The sequence below is a fragment of the Papio anubis genome, chromosome 1 (assembly GCF_008728515.1).
Source record: "Papio anubis isolate 15944 chromosome 1, Panubis1.0, whole genome shotgun sequence".
NCBI lineage: Eukaryota > Metazoa > Chordata > Mammalia > Primates > Cercopithecidae > Papio > Papio anubis.
In genome coordinates, this window is record NC_044976.1 from 97,373,889 (window position 1) to 97,390,391 (window position 16,503).

General features: G+C 38.9%; 1 protein-coding gene across 3 annotated transcripts in view; it reads left to right on the top strand.

Annotated features, from left to right (window-relative positions):
• Nucleotides 1–1,729: 1,729 nt before the first annotated feature.
• SNX7 (sorting nexin 7) overlaps nt 1,730–16,503 on the top strand; it is a 108,453-nt gene continuing 93,679 nt past the window's right edge. The window contains exon 1 of one of the 3 annotated variants that reach the window (XM_003892243.3): nt 1,730–1,978. In XM_003892243.3, coding sequence (XP_003892292.1) covers nt 1,733–1,978 — 246 coding nt within the window. In that variant the 5' untranslated portion in view covers nt 1,730–1,732. Of the gene's footprint in view, nt 1,979–2,261; nt 2,899–16,503 lie in introns of those variants that run through there. The other 2 variants (XM_017945018.3, XM_009213530.4) reach the window with 2 other exon arrangements.

The window sequence follows — 16,503 nt, forward strand, 5'->3', positions numbered from 1 at the left end:
CAATACAGAGAAACAGGACGGTGGAGACATTTTAATGGCAGTAATAGCAGAGAAGTTCTCAGAGGCAGCTGTGGTACTGCTGTCAGGGACAGCAACTGGAGTCCAGTAACATCAGTGTTAATGACAATATTTACACTGGTGAAGATGGTGTGACATCCAGTATCAGGCAATGGTAGCAGCAATGTTTGTACCATTGGTTCTGTGGCCTAGTTTTTGGCTATAATTCAAGCTGTGCAGCCTTGCTTTATTCTGCCCATTTTCTGAGCCCATTCTCTATGGTTTCTGGCAATTCTGTGAGTTACAGCATTATTAAGAATTTCCTGGTTCAGATTGCAATTAGAAAACCTTGAATCTTCCTTCCTAGCCAGAATAAGTTTATCAAGGAAAAAATAAAGTCTTTTAATAACTTATATTCTTTACAGACCTTAGCAGACAGCGTTTTGAGAGTACATCTGATACTGTGGTTAATACATACCAGGATCCTCAACCTGAACATGTTATCATTTACTAAGGAATGTAAAACTTGTACATGAAACAAATACAATCTGCAAGACGGAATAAAATTAAATGCTAAATTGAGAACAGTCATTTAGAAAGTCTTTCTGAAAGAGATGGGACTATATTTAATTTCTGAAGGATGGGCAGGAGATGGCATTTAAAGTACAGAAATCATCAAGCACAGGAACAAATTTGGATATTCATGGGGCAGTGACCAACCTGACTGAAGAGTGGGTGCATGTCTGAAATCAACGGGAATACATTTGAATGATAGGAGAAAATACATTATTAAGGCTTTGCCTCTAATCAGAAATAAAGATATTCTCTATTTTCCCAAATAAAGAATTCTTACATAGAGCTCAATGTATTTAAACATTTTTAAATGGGCCTACAGAAAAGAGGTGGGGCTGACGGAAGTAAATAATGAAACCTGAAGATAAATTAAAAAATATATCAACGTGGGCTCAATTTTCCATTGTTTTTGGAACTTAGTTTTGTTTTTGAATAATAAGCAGTTAAATAATTAAAGCTTTGCCTTGGCAGTGCAAGGACTGAAGATTATTTTTCGGTGGCAATTTTCCAGACTTGCTAGTTGTCCTTGGGTCTTGGTAACATTCTGCTCATTAACTTCAGGAAGACATCCAGGAGTAAAGATGCATTTGAAAGTGGCTGAAAATAGTTTGTAAAGCTCAGCTTTCCTGGCTCGACAGTGAAATGACCGCACAGGCCAGTAACTGGGTCAAAAATCAATTAACGAAACAGGGGAAGTTTTCATGTCTTTATTTTTACATTAGCTCGAAAATCACAACCAAGAAGAAAGGCAACCACTGAATAGAGGAAATACAGTATTGTTATTGCTGTTTTTTCTCTCTTGGCAGGCTGGGTCGGGTGCCTTCCAGCCTCTCTGTGGATCCCGCGAAGTGGACGGTTCGCTCCGTGGCTTCTTCCCCGACCCCGCCACCGCGGAAACGGTCACTCGGTGGCCCCCGACTGGGTCAATGCGAGGACGCCCACCTCCTACCTTTGAGTCTCTCCTCTTCTTCAGGGGACAGCCAACTCTTTCTCCACCCTAGCCGGAGTCCGAGAGTTCCAGTCCCGCCCCTCCAGCCCGCCTCAAGCCAGGTGGGGATGCGCCCGGCCCGGGCCGACGCTGGTCCCGGCAGTTCCGCGTCTGCGCAGCGGGCGAGGGGCTGGAGCGGGGCCGGCCGGGGAGGCGCAGGAGACGCGGGAGCCAATGGGCACGCTCGGGGGAGCCGGGCTGGCGGCGGCGGTGGCGGCCAGCCGGGCGCGCACTCTCGGGATGGAGGGCGAGCGCCGGGCATCTCAGGCGCGCTCCTCGGGCCTCCCGGCCGGGGGCGCCGACGGGGAGAGCCCGGGGGGCAGCGCCCCCTTCCCGGGCAGCAGCGGCTCTTCCGCGCTGTTGCAGGCGGAGGTGCTGGATCTGGACGAGGACGAGGACGACCTGGAGGTGTTCAGCAAGGTGAGGGCGGCGGCGGCGAGTCCCGGGAAACTTCCAAGGCAACTCCGGGAGTTGCCAGCATTGCGCCGACGGCTGCCTCTGGCGCGCTCGCTCTCCCGGGGCGGCGGCTCTGAGCTGGGGACGGGTGAGGTCCCCCGGGCTGCTTGATCCCGCCTGCCAGCTCTGGCTGCAGCCGGGGCCGCGTCGCCTCGGGGCCTCAAACCGCAGCCGCTCCCTCCTCCGCACTTTGACCTTCCGTGTGGCGGGGCTGTGGCTTCGTGGAGTCTGCAAAGTTGTGATTTGTTTTCCCTTTCTGCTTCTCTGACACAGACATCTCCTCGCGGCAGCTCCCGAACCTGGGAGGCTGGTGGCTCGAAACCGCCCCCGCCAGCTGCTTTTCGGGCGAGGCCAGCCCTGAACTCTGGGAGAGAGATTAGCCGAGTTTAGAGAAATTATTCTTAATTTAGTGTTGTTGGTTGTGGATTTGAGACTTGGGTGACACCCGAGGTGAGTCTCAGGTCCTGTGGGAATAGGTTCGAGGAAATCTCCCTGAACAGGAGAAAACGGTTGTTTCTAACAGGAAGCTCCTCCGCTGAGGAGCTAAGAATTTTTCAGATGGTCAGCTACTGCCACCCAACCCACAGCCAGCGCTTTCGTTTTTCCTTGCCCCCGGGAAATTTAGGACCAAAGGCTCTTCTTTCCTTATTTTACAGTTGGAGGGAAATTGACTTGTGTGGGCTAGTGGTAGACTTTTGGTACGTGTAGACTGGTGGCTGTAATTTCTTAAAGGGTTTTAGAAAAGAAAAATACCTTTCTTGCAGGGAGGTTGAATGTCGCTCCAGTTTCTCAAGTTGCTGCTGAGAGAAGACCTGAGTTCAGATCACAACGCTGTATTAATTACTAAGAAGCCTGTTCTTTTTAATGTTACCTGGAGATGTTAGGTAAAGCAAACGACCTCTTAACCACCGCATTTACTCTGGGAGAGCAAATCCAAGTTAGGAAGTGAACATGCATACTCTGACTCCAAAAAGGAGTATGTGAAACTTATTTCTACTTCGGGTTACATGGAATGATAGGCCCAGGTTTGTATTCCGAATATTTAAACAGACTATCACAGTTTTGTGCTCTTGACTTTTCTATTAAATAGTAAAACAATGGAATTATTTTATATTTAGTTGTAAAAGGTAAACGCTGCCTTTTTATATTCCACACATACTTTATGTTCAGATCAACAACAATTGGCCAGTTAGTGATTTACTTTCTTTTCTTCTTTACATTGCTGTTTAGACAAGGAATATTAGTCTATGGTTATGCATTGTGCAACTTTCAAAATGGAATGGATAGGATGTTGGAAATGGCAATATTGTATCAGAAAAATCGGGGTTTCTTTCTGTTTTTCTTTTTTTTTTTGTCCAGGCTGGACTCAAACTTCTGGCCTCAAGGGGTTCTACCACCTTCAGCTCCCAAAGGGTTTGGGATTACAGACTTGAGCCAAAGTGCCTGGGATTGTTTTAAACTTGTCAAGCGGTTTCTCTTTCCCCAGATTCTAAGTGTCCTAGCTGGCTCTTAAGAATCGATGTTTAAATGAGGTCCTCTCGTCAGAGGCAGATCTAAGGTGAAGCTAATGAAATTGAAGCTTCAGCGCTATTCGTTTGCTTAGACCTCTGGGCGTGTTGGGGGTTACTGGAGTTGCAGATGTTCTAGGTGGGAAGGAAATGACAGGTCCCAACCAGAAGCATTTCTAATTAAGCATTTCTGGTGAATTGCCTCAAGCTCTCTCAGACTAAGGAATGTAGATCTCCATGGCTCCAATCATTTATTGAGATTTCTTTTCTCATCTGAATAATTTGTTTTTCCACCTAATTTTGTATTCTTTTAAAAGTGGACCTTCCAAACTCTATGAGCCCGTACACCTGGGTCCACCCTGCTTTTTCGTGTTAACTGCGCGTCTTGGATGCTTGGAAAAAGTTAAGAACAACGTCTGTAGAAACTGCCCACATAGATTAAGGCAAAGATAATAATATTAGTGAAAATCCAAAAAGAATAGTTGGAAAAGTTTAAACTTAGCCACTTTTATCCATTTCAGTAAGTTGAATTTCTCAACCGTTATCTGTAGTTAAGCAAGCAAATTTAAGAAAGGCTGCTCCACGTGGCCTTCCCTTTCCACTACTCCCTTCCTTGCCTGCTCCTCTATAAAGCAAACACCACTGCTGTTCAGCCTACCCTAGGATGGAATCTCACAATTACTTACGAAGCAGACTGTCCTCCCCTTTAGTACTTTGAGGTTGGCAACCTGCATATTCAATTTACATTCACCTTTATAGTCTCCTTATTCCCTTAGATTATTTATGAATATGTGCCTGGTGCCCTCTTCCAGAAGCTTTTTAAAGAGTATGAATTTTCCCAGCACTTTGGGAGGCCGAGGTGGGCAGATCATTTGAAGTCAGGAGTTCGCAACCAGCCTGGCCAACATGGTGAAACCCCATCTCTACTAAAAATATAAAAATTAGCTGGGTGTGGTGGTGGGAGCCTTTAATCCCAGCAACCCGGGAAGCTGAGGCAGGAGAATCACTTGAACCCGGGAGGCAGAGGTTGCAGTGGGCTGAGATCACACCACTGTATTCCCTCCTGAGTGACGGAATGAGACTCTGTCTCAAAAGAAAAACAAAAAACTTCGTATTATTTCTTTTTTTTTTTCCACAACATATTACAAGTACATGGCAAATAGATATTTTTGTGTTAAGTATGATTAAAAAAAGAAATACAAGATTTAGTTCTTGCTATCACAATTTTACAGTTCAGGTGGGAAGATGGGACAGAAACTCTAAATGGCAATATAAATCAAGAGGAATGGAAAGTAAAACAGAGTTGTTCTGAATTTTCATATGATCCACTGAGCAGAAAATGATGCCAACCTCAAGAGAATGTAGAGGACATTGATTTAAAAGAACAAGTATAGATGTTAGAAGGAGAACAGAACCAATATACAAAAACAGTAAAATAAAAATAAAAAGAACATAAAAGAGATACAAATGGTAACAAGAGCCTAAGAATTATTTTAAAACTAGGTCAAAAATGAGATGAGGCTTCCAAAAAATTTAACTGGATAAAAAGGGCCAATTTCTTCACATTTAAAGGAAAAAATTCTCCTTTTTGGGGGAAAAACAATAAATTAAAATAAATTGCCTTTATTTTTATTGAATACTGTATGGAAGAAACAGCTGTGGATACCGAGTAGTGATTAGGCCACAATGAAGCACTGAGATGTTATCTAGTAGTAAGTGATAGCTCTAATTGGCCTCTTTAAAGATATTCAGGATCATAAAGTGAGATATGTATCATCTAGGATAGTCAGGGAACTTACAGATGTAATCATCCTTATCACTACTAGTCATCTTTGAGAAGTCATGAAATGCAGGAATGGTTCCCTGAAGCTAGAAATAGGTAAATATTGTTTTTACAAATAATAGGCAAAAAGGAAGTTCTGGAAGGTACTGAACACTAGGTTTTACTTCAGTCTCGAAAAAAGCCATGAAGTGAATTATTTAGTATGTTGTTTATAAACACTTTGAAAAAAACATGATCAATAGAAGCTAACATATTTTATAAGAATAATGAAAGGCTTAAGATTGTGTTTATGGTAAATCAGAGTTAATTGAGCAAGGCTTTTGAGAAAAAAATCACTCATTTCTTCAGAAAAGGTTATTTATTTATTTATTTTTTGAGATGGAGTTTTGCTCTTGTTACCCAGGCTGGAGTGCAGTGGCACAATCTTGGCTCACTGCAACCTCTGCCTCCCAGGTTCAAGCGATTCTCCTGCCTCAGCCTCCTGAGTAGCTGGGATTGCAGGCATGCACCACTATGCCTGGCTAATTTTTTGTATTTTTAGTAGAAACAGGGTTTCATCATGTTGGACAGACTGGTCTCGAACTCCTGACCTCAGGTGATCCACCGGTCTCAGCCCCCCGCAGTGCAGGGATAATAGGGGTGAGCCACTGCGCCCAGCTGAAAAGGTTATTCTTGAAAGAATAAAGTTGAGACATCTAACATACACATGTATACATGTCTTTATATATATATGTTTTTTGTTTGTCAATTTGGAAATTCAGTATAGTGATGGAGCAGCATAATTATACTATTCATCTATCAAATAATTAGACAAAGATTAGGAAGTCCTGCTTACTAATTTCTCACATATATTCTCTGAACAGTCTCTATTTGGTTTCTGTTGTGTGCCTGTATCAGTCATCACCCTGATAAAAATCAGAATTCTCTCCGATGATTTAAATGAGAGTTGAATGCGGGGACTATTTATGGAATTATTGGCAGAGTTAGTGAACATACAAGGAATACTGAGGCATTTAGAGAGTTGTAGTGGCAAAAAACTATTAGCATCCCTAGCTTTAAAGGGACAAGAAATGGAAATAGCATTGCTGGAAACCAGTCAGACCTGGAGCTGTGGAGATGGGGACACTTCTTCAGGAAGTGTATTTACAGAGAGAGGTAGCTACTGCCAGAAACGTGCCAAAGCAGGAGGAAATAAGGGGTATGTTCCCTGAATTCCTCTTCTCCTACCCTTGGTTCTCCTGCTTGCACTCCTCATTGAGTGATCTTGCTAAGGTGATGTCATCCATAGGTGCCAGCCTCCTAGGGCACAGAAAATAGATGGGTGGGGTCATAGGACATAGTACAAAAATGTGGAGAGTTCCTTTCAATAAAGGTGGCTGTGTCAGTATCTCTCATTCTATATGCTCTTCTATGATGTGACCTTCCACTCTCCTATGGAGAGATGGAATAAATGCTGCTTTCCTTGAACTTGGGTGGGATTATGACTGCTTTGATCTATAGGATATGGTGGAAGTGATGCTGTGCAACTTCCCAGGCTAGATCATGAAAGGGAATGTAGGTTTCATGTTGTCCAGTGGGACACTGTGCTTTTTGGAGCACCATGTAAGAAATGCAACCTAAAACCTCCATGTTAGGAAACCCATGTTACATTGAAGCCACATGTAAATGCTTGGTCAGCAGCCCCAGCTGAAGGCCCTGGCACTATCCAGCATTAAGTGGCAGGCTTTCCTGTGAAGGTGTTTGCATGATTTCAGCCTCCAGCATTCACATGCCCTCAGCCATCAAGTCTTTTCAGTTGAGCCCTCATATATAACGGAGGAGAGACAAGACATTTCTTCTGTGTGCTGCCTGAATTCCTGCCTGAACTAGTGGGCATAATAAAATCTAAAACAATAAAATCATTTTATATGACTAAGTTTTCAGATGATTTGTTACACAGCAGTAGTAACTATAACAATAGCTAATAGTCTGTATATCATAATCGGCTTTCCAAATCTTTTGATAAGTTAGAACATTGTATTCAGGAGTAGACTATGAAATTTAATTGGCATAAATATGAAGTTCTGAAGAAAGCTCCATTAGTCATTGTAAGTAAAAATACCATTAAGATATAAGCTTAGTGGTTAAGAGTAGAAACTCTCATTTCTTTTTATTTGAGACAGGGTCTCACTCTGTCACCCAGCCTAGAGTGCAGTGGCATGATTTTGGCTCACTGCATCCTCCACCTCCCAAGGCTCAAGCTATCCTCCCACCTCAGCCTCCCCAGTAGCTAGGACTACAGTTGCACACTGCCACACCCAGCAATTCTTTTTTTTTTTTTTTGTATATATAAATTTTTTGTATTTTTAGTAGAGATGGTGTTTTGCCATGTTGTCCAGGCTAGTCGCAAATTCCTGACCTCAGGTGATCTGCCCACCTCGGCTTCCCAAAGTGCTGGGATTGCAGGTGTGAGCCACCGCACCTGGGCAGGAGTAGGGACTCTAACTACATTGCCTGCATTTGAAATCCTGGCTGCACTGCTTACTAGCATTGTTGCCTAAGGCAAGTTACTTAATGTCAATGCGTCAGATTTTTCATCTGTAAAATGAGGATAAATACTAACATGACGATTACATGACTTAATATATGTGTTCCCCTTTCCCTAAGGCCTACATCCTGATCTTGTCTTAGTGGGCCTTACTATTTTGATGATTAGGAAAAAACAAACAAATAAACAAAAACAAAACAATAAAACAAAATAGGGTTGATCCAGGACTATTTATATTTCTCTTACAAAAAATTTCACTCTGTGCCATTATAGCTCTCTTATAGGTTAAGTATTCTTTTATATTTCTCCTTGGGGAGGAAGTCTAGGTAGGTGAAGTAGAAAGGTGAAAAGCTCAAAGTTTCTCTTTTTGGGGTAGCATATGTGATCAACAATAAAACCAAAAAAAATAAGGAAATTTCAGAATAAGTTTGGGGAGACCTTGTATAGGACCATTTTATATGCAAAAATGCCTAGTGGTTTTCAGTGACTGAAAAACCAGTATACACAAATAACATGGTATTGAATTTAAACACCATATTTTCAAGGTCATATAGGGTATTAAATTTAATGTAATTTGAACCGTCCATCCCACTTCTGAAGATCCATTCCACTCTCAGCATTTTAAAAGGAGAGTTAACAGTCGATATCAAAAAATGGCAGAGGAATATGGTCTCATCTTCAGATGCCAGTGCCTTGTTACGGATTCTTTGGAATACTGTATTAAGATGGAGCTGAAATCTGGTCTGGACTTAGAGGGCTTAGATCTTTTAACAAGATCTTCCATTGGCACAGGAAGTAGTAACAGTCTTGTTACATATTTGCTATCCATGAAAGAGAATCAACTAAGGGATTTCACTGATGATATATTCTGGTAACCATGAGGAAACTAACCTGTGAGGAAAGTCTGGGGAAGAACAAAAAGTGATTTAGCTTGGAAGAGATGGCTTAATTCTTTTAATAACTCCTTATGAAGACTTATTATGATCCAGGTGGATTAAATGTTTACAGTTTTGAAGGGCAAAACTAGGACCATTGGGTGAAAAAATACAGAGAAGTTTCAGGCTTATTCAGAAAATAGATTTATAATTAAAAGTTCTAAAATGAAAGGGATTACCCAACAGGATCATGAATTCTGTCACTAAAAATGTTCTAGAACAAGCTGAATGACTAACTGTCTCAGAGGAGAGGAGGGTGTGACAGTTGAACTGTCCTTTTTTACTACTAAGAGCCTGTTCCAATGAATTTTTAACTTACTAAATTTAACCATAAGAGCAATGGAAAGTCTTAATTAGATGGGCCTATTCATCCCTTCAGTTTAGTTCCAAATTGGACTATGTTCTGACATTCTCCAATTCTTAATTTCTCTTCCCAAACCCGTTGTCTTTTCCATTTAATTTTCTCCTAGTGATGTAATAATTCCTTAGGTGTCCAGGATAAAATCCTCAGTGTTTACCTTCTAATCATCCCTCTCATGCACTCTTCATGTCTGTTCATATATCTGAATGTCCCCCATCATTTTTGCCTTTTTAGTATCTCTGGAATTAGTGCCTTCTTTCAGTTTCCTCTCCTATGTTTGGAGTGGTTATGTGGTTACCTCTGAGAACTATTAAAATAGCCTCATAAGGTCTTCATTCTCTTAATATTCTGCCTACATTCTATATGTTCCCAGCAAATCAGCGTTTCCAGAGCACACAGCTGTGATCACCTTTTGCCATTCACAGCTGTTGATGATCAGGCTGTCAGCCTTCTCCTTCACCATCACTCTCTTTCCTGGAGAGCCTCACTGTTCAGTTCCATGACTGTTACGTCACTTGGGAGCTGGTTACAAATAGCATCTCAGACCCAGTGAATTGGAATCTGATTTATACAGGATTCCTGGTGATTTGTTTCCACCATACAATTTGAGAAGCACTGATCTAGGTTGGTCCACTTGCCACTATGTGAACTTACTGTGTATTTTTCTACTTTTGTGTACTTATTGTTAGGGTAGTGAAATAAAATCTTTTCTGTTACTCATCATCCCTAAGAACCTTCTTCAATCCTCAGCTCGAATTAATTTTTTCCAGTCTGTGCTCTTCATACTAGTGTTTCGAATCATCTGATGCTTAATACATTCTGCCTTATAAATAGATATTATTTCTCTTTTCCAAAATCTTGATTGCTTGTCTATTTTCAATAGATTAAGCTCCTTGGAGGTTGGAGAGTAGGAACTCTATTTACAAAATAAATACATTAATGAATGGCATAGCCTCTGACTTTTTTCATATTTATAGAGACAGTTATTGCAGCAATTTGCTGGTGGTCTGTTGTTAGTGAATTCAGTTTGTATCATATTGGTCTTTCCTGTCAGGATACTAAACTAAATAGAATTAAATTAGTCTTAATTAATGGTGAGTAATGTTATTGTTTGATAATACAGACAGCTATGTTGAGCCTCAATCCTGAACAAAATCTCCCATTTAGATTATATTAGAAGAAATAAACACGAAGCATAAACAATCCAAAGATAATAATTTAGAAACCTTCTTTTACTTGAAGAAAAAAAAACATATTAAGCTATTAATGCTATAATAGCACCTGTCTCAGGGAGCTTGGTTACAAGTAGTGGAAACCAACTCTGGCAGGAAAGAAGTGCAATCTTGAATATTAGATTGCTCACAGAGTAGATATAAAGGCTGGAAATGCAGGTGCAGAAAGGGACAGGCACTAGCAGAAACTATAGCCAATGTTATGTAGTCGTGTGCTGTGTGAGAACGTTTTGGTCAATGATGGACTGCCTAGGACTGTAACACTGTGTTTTTACTGTGCCTTTTCTAATCATGTGTTGCAGCCCTGCCTACAGTTTTCAGTACAGTAACATGTACAGGTTTGTAGCCTAGGATCAATAGGCTGTACCATATAGCCTATGTTTGAAGTAGGGTATACCATCTAGGTTTGTGCAAGTGAACTCTATGATGTTCACACGATGACAACATTTCCTAAGGCTGCATTTCTATCCCCATCGTTAAATGACACATGCCTGTATTTGGAAAGGGGATTGGATGTTGTATAAACAAAGAAAAAAAATTGTGAGGACCTATAGGAAAGAGCTACAGCTCTTTTTTGCAGAGACAGTGGTGTTTGTTTATTTATTGGTCAAGAGCAATAAGGAAAGTTATGACAAATATTTTGAGAAAATGATGTTAAAGGACTCCAGATTTAAACTTAGTGTACTCTAAAAAGAATACTTTATTTCCATGAGTTTTAAAGATAAAGCTTTATGTTCGTATCCTTGAGGGTCCTGATAATATGCTCTAGCACACTCTGAACTGATAGCCTGCTGTAGTTTTACAGGTAGCTAGTGTGATCAAAAGGAAACACAGATTCAATAGCTATGTGGTTACAGTGTTCAAAATTTATTTTATTCATGTTTTTTTATTTGTGTCACACACTTTCCAAAGAAGATACGAGACTAAAAGTTAAACATTTACATTGGAATCACCTTAAGTATATACTTTACAGTTTTCTCAATAAACAGGTAAAGAGTTATATGCTTAAAAGATTTTGCTCAGTTTAAACAGAATATTTGGTTAACTTTGGATTGTGTATATCAGTCAAGCTGGATAATAGAGTGTTACCTCTAGTATTAACAAAAAAGACAATTAAAATTATTAGTAAATACTGACATAAAAATCTACTTATGTTAAAACATAGGGTTAAAACAACAGTTTTAACATTGAAATAGAAAAATTGTCTTATTTTTTGACATTGAGAAATGGTTTTATATGACATGCTCTTTTTTTCTTTTTAAATTCAATTTTATTGAGTATATTTTACATGCCATAAAATTCACCCATTTTGGGTAAATGATTATTTTAAAGATAATTAACCAATTGTACAACTATCACTATAAACCAGTTTTAGAACATTTTCATCTCCCTAATATGATCCATTATGCCTGTTTACAGTTAATCTCTGTTTTCTGTCTGTCATAGACAAAAGCCAGTCATCTAAATTTTCTGTTTATATAAATTTGTCTTTTTAGGTAATTGCAAATAAATAGAGTCATATCATATATGCTTTATCATAATTTTGAGATTCTTTCATTTGTCATATTTTTAGATTCATTTCTATTAAAAAAATGATTTTATGTCATAGTTTTATTTTTAGATAAGTTTTTGTTTTAAAATAAACAGGAGCTTAATCATTTAAATTGAAATATTAAGAGAAAAAGTCTGTTTGGGATGAAAATGAAAGTCTTATGTGTTACCAGAAACAAATGGCAAATTCTTGGTATATGAATCTTGAAAATTAGAAAAAACGAGCCTCTAATTTGTTCTGAGAAAAATGTGCATGTGTATTTTGTAATCTAATTGAACATTGAATGCTATCTTCATCAGCTTTCACTAGGTTATGCTGCAGTACAACCTCGCGATTTCAGTGGCTTGCTTACAATTACGTTTTCTTTCTTGCTCGTGTATCTGTCAGCTGTGGCTAAACTGTGATTCTGCTCTAGGCTTTGACTCTGTTCCACATGTCTTCATTTTGGGATCAAGACTGAAGCAGTAACCCCTAACTGGGACATGCCACTCCTATGACAGAGGGAAAATAATATGAGCACTGGTGGAAGTAGACAATGGCTCCCAGATCTTCTACGCAGATACTGCCATTTTCCAAAGCAAGTAACTGGCCAAACCAATTGGGAGGCAGTGAAAATCACCTGGCAACTGGCCAGGAGATGTAATCCTCCCACAGGAAGAAGAGGGATCGTTAGGAACAATCAGACCACCTCTAACAATGGTTTTGTGGCAAAGTTATAGGCAAATGGCATCTTGGACCTTTCTGAATAAATAAAACCAAATTTTTAAAATAGAGTATTAAATACAAGAAATAAAGTTTTCTACTAAGAAATTATTCAAGTGTAATCAAGATTAATGGAGCTACATTAGATATGATTAATCACCACCAATTGGCTAATGCTCATGAAGAGTCTGAATAAGACCATACCGATGCTTAACAATCTCTAGTTGTGCAACAAATGTTTTACTTTGGAATTTTCAGGTGTAACATTCATTTATCATAGAGTGCTCCTCCCTTTTTAAAAGACGATTAGATAAAATATATGAATACTTGAATTCTGACACAGCAAATGGGAAAATGAGCTTTGCTGGTCATTCCTTCATCATAGCCTGTGTTCCAGCCATATGTCTCCTTTCTGTTCCTCAAATATTCTTCCTTCCTTAGACCTCACTGATCGGTCCGACTGCAATCCTTCTCTCCAAGTGTTTTGTATAGCTGACTCCTTCTCATGTTACCTCCTCAAAGAAGCTTTCCCTGACAGCTCTATGGAAAACATTCTTCCTGCTCCCTGCAGCCCCTTTATCCAACAACCTGCTCCATTTTCTCCTAACACTTACTCTTCTTATCTGAAATTATCTTACTTATCTATATATTTATTTGCTCATTATATGTACCCTCCCCTTCCCTCTCAAATAGAGTATAAGCTTCATGAGAGCAGGAACGCTACCAGTCTTGGCCACTATTGTATCCCCAGCCCAGTGCCTGACACTTGGGTGACATCTAGTGAACATTTGTTAAATGAAATCAAAATACTATACTGAGTACTTTTTGTGTGCTTATGGATGGTGAGGGTGGTTGAGTTTTGCTATAAATTAAGAGATGAGTGACTTGGGGAGAATGATTATCATTCCTATACCACAAATTTATTCAACTGTAAAATATGGACAATGATAATTATACTTCCATCAAATTGTTGAGAGGATTAAATGAAATAATGTATGTATATGTTGCTAAGGCACATAGTCTCTGGCACTTAGAAAGTGCTCAGTATTTACTATTATGGTATATAAGATTAATATTTTGTTTTTGACTTGTGTAAGCAGCCACTTTGAATTTGTAGTGAGATCTTCAGAGGATCACTAAAACATACTGGTTTCTATCTTTGAGGAACCTATACTTATGTAAGGGAAAATATTGTAGCAATAAATTGATAATCTGGATAGGGCTATATGTACATCTACTTAGTTAAGTATGGAAAGTTTGGAAAAATTTTCTATGGATATAAAGGCTCCATGGAGATAAAACTTAGGAGGGTAGGGTACTTTTAATTTGAAATAATTAGAGCACATGTTTTTAAATTTCCAGAATTTTGGTATCACTTTCAACAGTATTGTTTCTTAAGTGATACAATATGTGCATAATTCCCTCTTGGAATGAGTCCTTACATGTAATATCTGCCAGGCAATTTAGAATTCCTGGGAGATTAGAATGTTTGGTGAATCTGTTTTAATCACCGACTGGTTTTCCTGATATATGTATAAGCATATATTGTCTCTTGAGAAATGCTCTGTCAATTTGTTGGTGGAGTTAGATATCTAGGCCCTTACATATAGGAGAATATCTGTAAAGACAACACTTTGGTTTAGGGAATAGTTGTGGTTTACGGTAAGACAGGATCCATTTTTGCCATGCCTATTTAGGGCACACTCAGCTGATTGTGCTCCTTAAAACCATTTTGATTACATTCCTGAGTTGGGTCTGCAGCGTTATCTGTCTGTAGGACATATATTAAACCTCTTCAGAAGTTCTGGTTAGAGTAATTGTTTTCCCTGGTTTGTTTTGCTTCCAGTTAGTCATCACTGAAACATAGTTGGGTAGTTGGCTGATACTGTGTTTTATGTGCGTATCTATTACCCCAAGCTTGTTTTAAGGCCATTTCGGTTGACCTTTTACCGTTTGTAGATTTTGCATTCATGGCTTTAAAATATTTTTGACATGCAATAATATGACATACCGCTGAGGCACACATGCGAACTGCACCAGTGTGCTGGAGGATGTGCTTAGTTGGGGAGCCTTGCCTACCTTTCAGCCTTAGTATTTTAGTTGTTGTTGATTTGTTCTTGCTTATATATGGAGTTGTCTTTATTGTGGTGATTAAAAACATTGATTTGTGAGTGTATATGTCTGAGTGTAAAAAATGTCCCTAGCAGAAAGGGAAATGCTACAAATCTGGAACTTACCTCTGCCTACCTACCACTTGTCAAGAGAATTTTTTTTTATTTCTAAGTTTCTTTAGAAAACTGAAAAGAGGCTGGGTGTGGTGGCTCACTCCTATAATCTCAGCACTTTGGGAGGCTGAGGTAGGAGGACTGCTTGACGTCAGGAGTTTAAGACAAGTCTGGGCAACATGGTGAGACCCTGTCTCTACAAAAAAATTTGAATAAATAGTCAGGTATGGTGGCTCCTGCCTATAGTCCTAGGTAATTGGAAGGCTGAAGAAGGAGGATCTCTTGAGCCCAAGAATTTGAGGTTACAATAAACTGTGATTGCGCCACTACACTCTAGCTTGGACAAAAGAGCAAGACCCTGTCTCTAAAACAAAAAAAAAATTTAAAAAAAACTGTGGAAAGACACTATATACTTATCCTACTCAAACATACCTTTTGAAAACTTAAAATGATTTTTATTATGTAATATTTTGATACATATGAAACAATATACATATTTATAAAATATCTGTTTATATTATATAGCTGTCTATATAATATCTATAGTGTAAAGCCAGAACAAGCAACAGCTTGTGGGCCAAATCTGGTTGACCTTTTATAAATAAAGTTTTATTGGGACACAGTCACACCTATTTATTTGTGTATTGTCTATGACAGCTTTTACACTACAGTGGCCAAGATGAGAAGTTGTGACAGAAACCAGATGGCCTATAAAGCCCCAAATATTTACCATCTGGCCCTTTACAGAAAATTTTTGCAGATTCTTGGTAATAGAACGATAAAATTTGCATCCATGTTCCACTCCTCAGTTTAAGAAATAAAACATTAAAAAATTTTGACATCCCTGTGTTCCCCTCCGTAGATTATCCTTCTCCTATGAAAAAGAAATGGATAATCTGAATTTTATGTTTGTCATTTGTTTGGTTTTTATGGAAGTTTATATAGGTATCTTGAAATAATATATTTTAAAGATTTACTGATTTGGGAGCCTTGAATGTTTTAGGACTTTAAAAAATGATACCATCCTGTGCAAATTCTCCTATAATTTGCTTTTTTTCTCCTAATACTTCGTTTATGAGAATTGGCCATATTGCTGTATGAAGTTGTAGTTTATTTTCATTGCTCTGTAGTATGTACACCCTTATATGCCTATTTCACTATTTATTCATTTTTCTGTTTCTAGTGTTTTTCTAATTTCCAGCAATGCTTCCTTGAATACACTTGTACTTCCTCACGTTCTCTATGCTACAGAGCTGTATACTGACTACGTACATTTACTTATTCTTGCTTTAGATTTTTATTTAACTTCATGGGAAATTGAAAAAAAGTGAATTCAGTGATGAGTCCCAGGGACCCCTGTCATATTTTGATGTAAGATTTTGACCCCTGTCATACTTGAGCTTATTGGCCGTTAGCTCAAATCCTGCTTCTTTCACTTAATAGCAGTTACTATTTGAACAAATAATTTAATCTGAAAATAAGAGGAGAAAGAGCACCTACCAATAGTATTTCTGTCTTTCTAACAAGGGGGAAAAATATACTCTGCAAGAGTGTGGTAAGGTTTACATAAGATAATTCATATAAACCCTTCAAGCAGACATTGTGTACCACACATTTATTATCTTTTTATCCTCTTAGTCCTCTGTGATCTAAGGCGAGCTGTG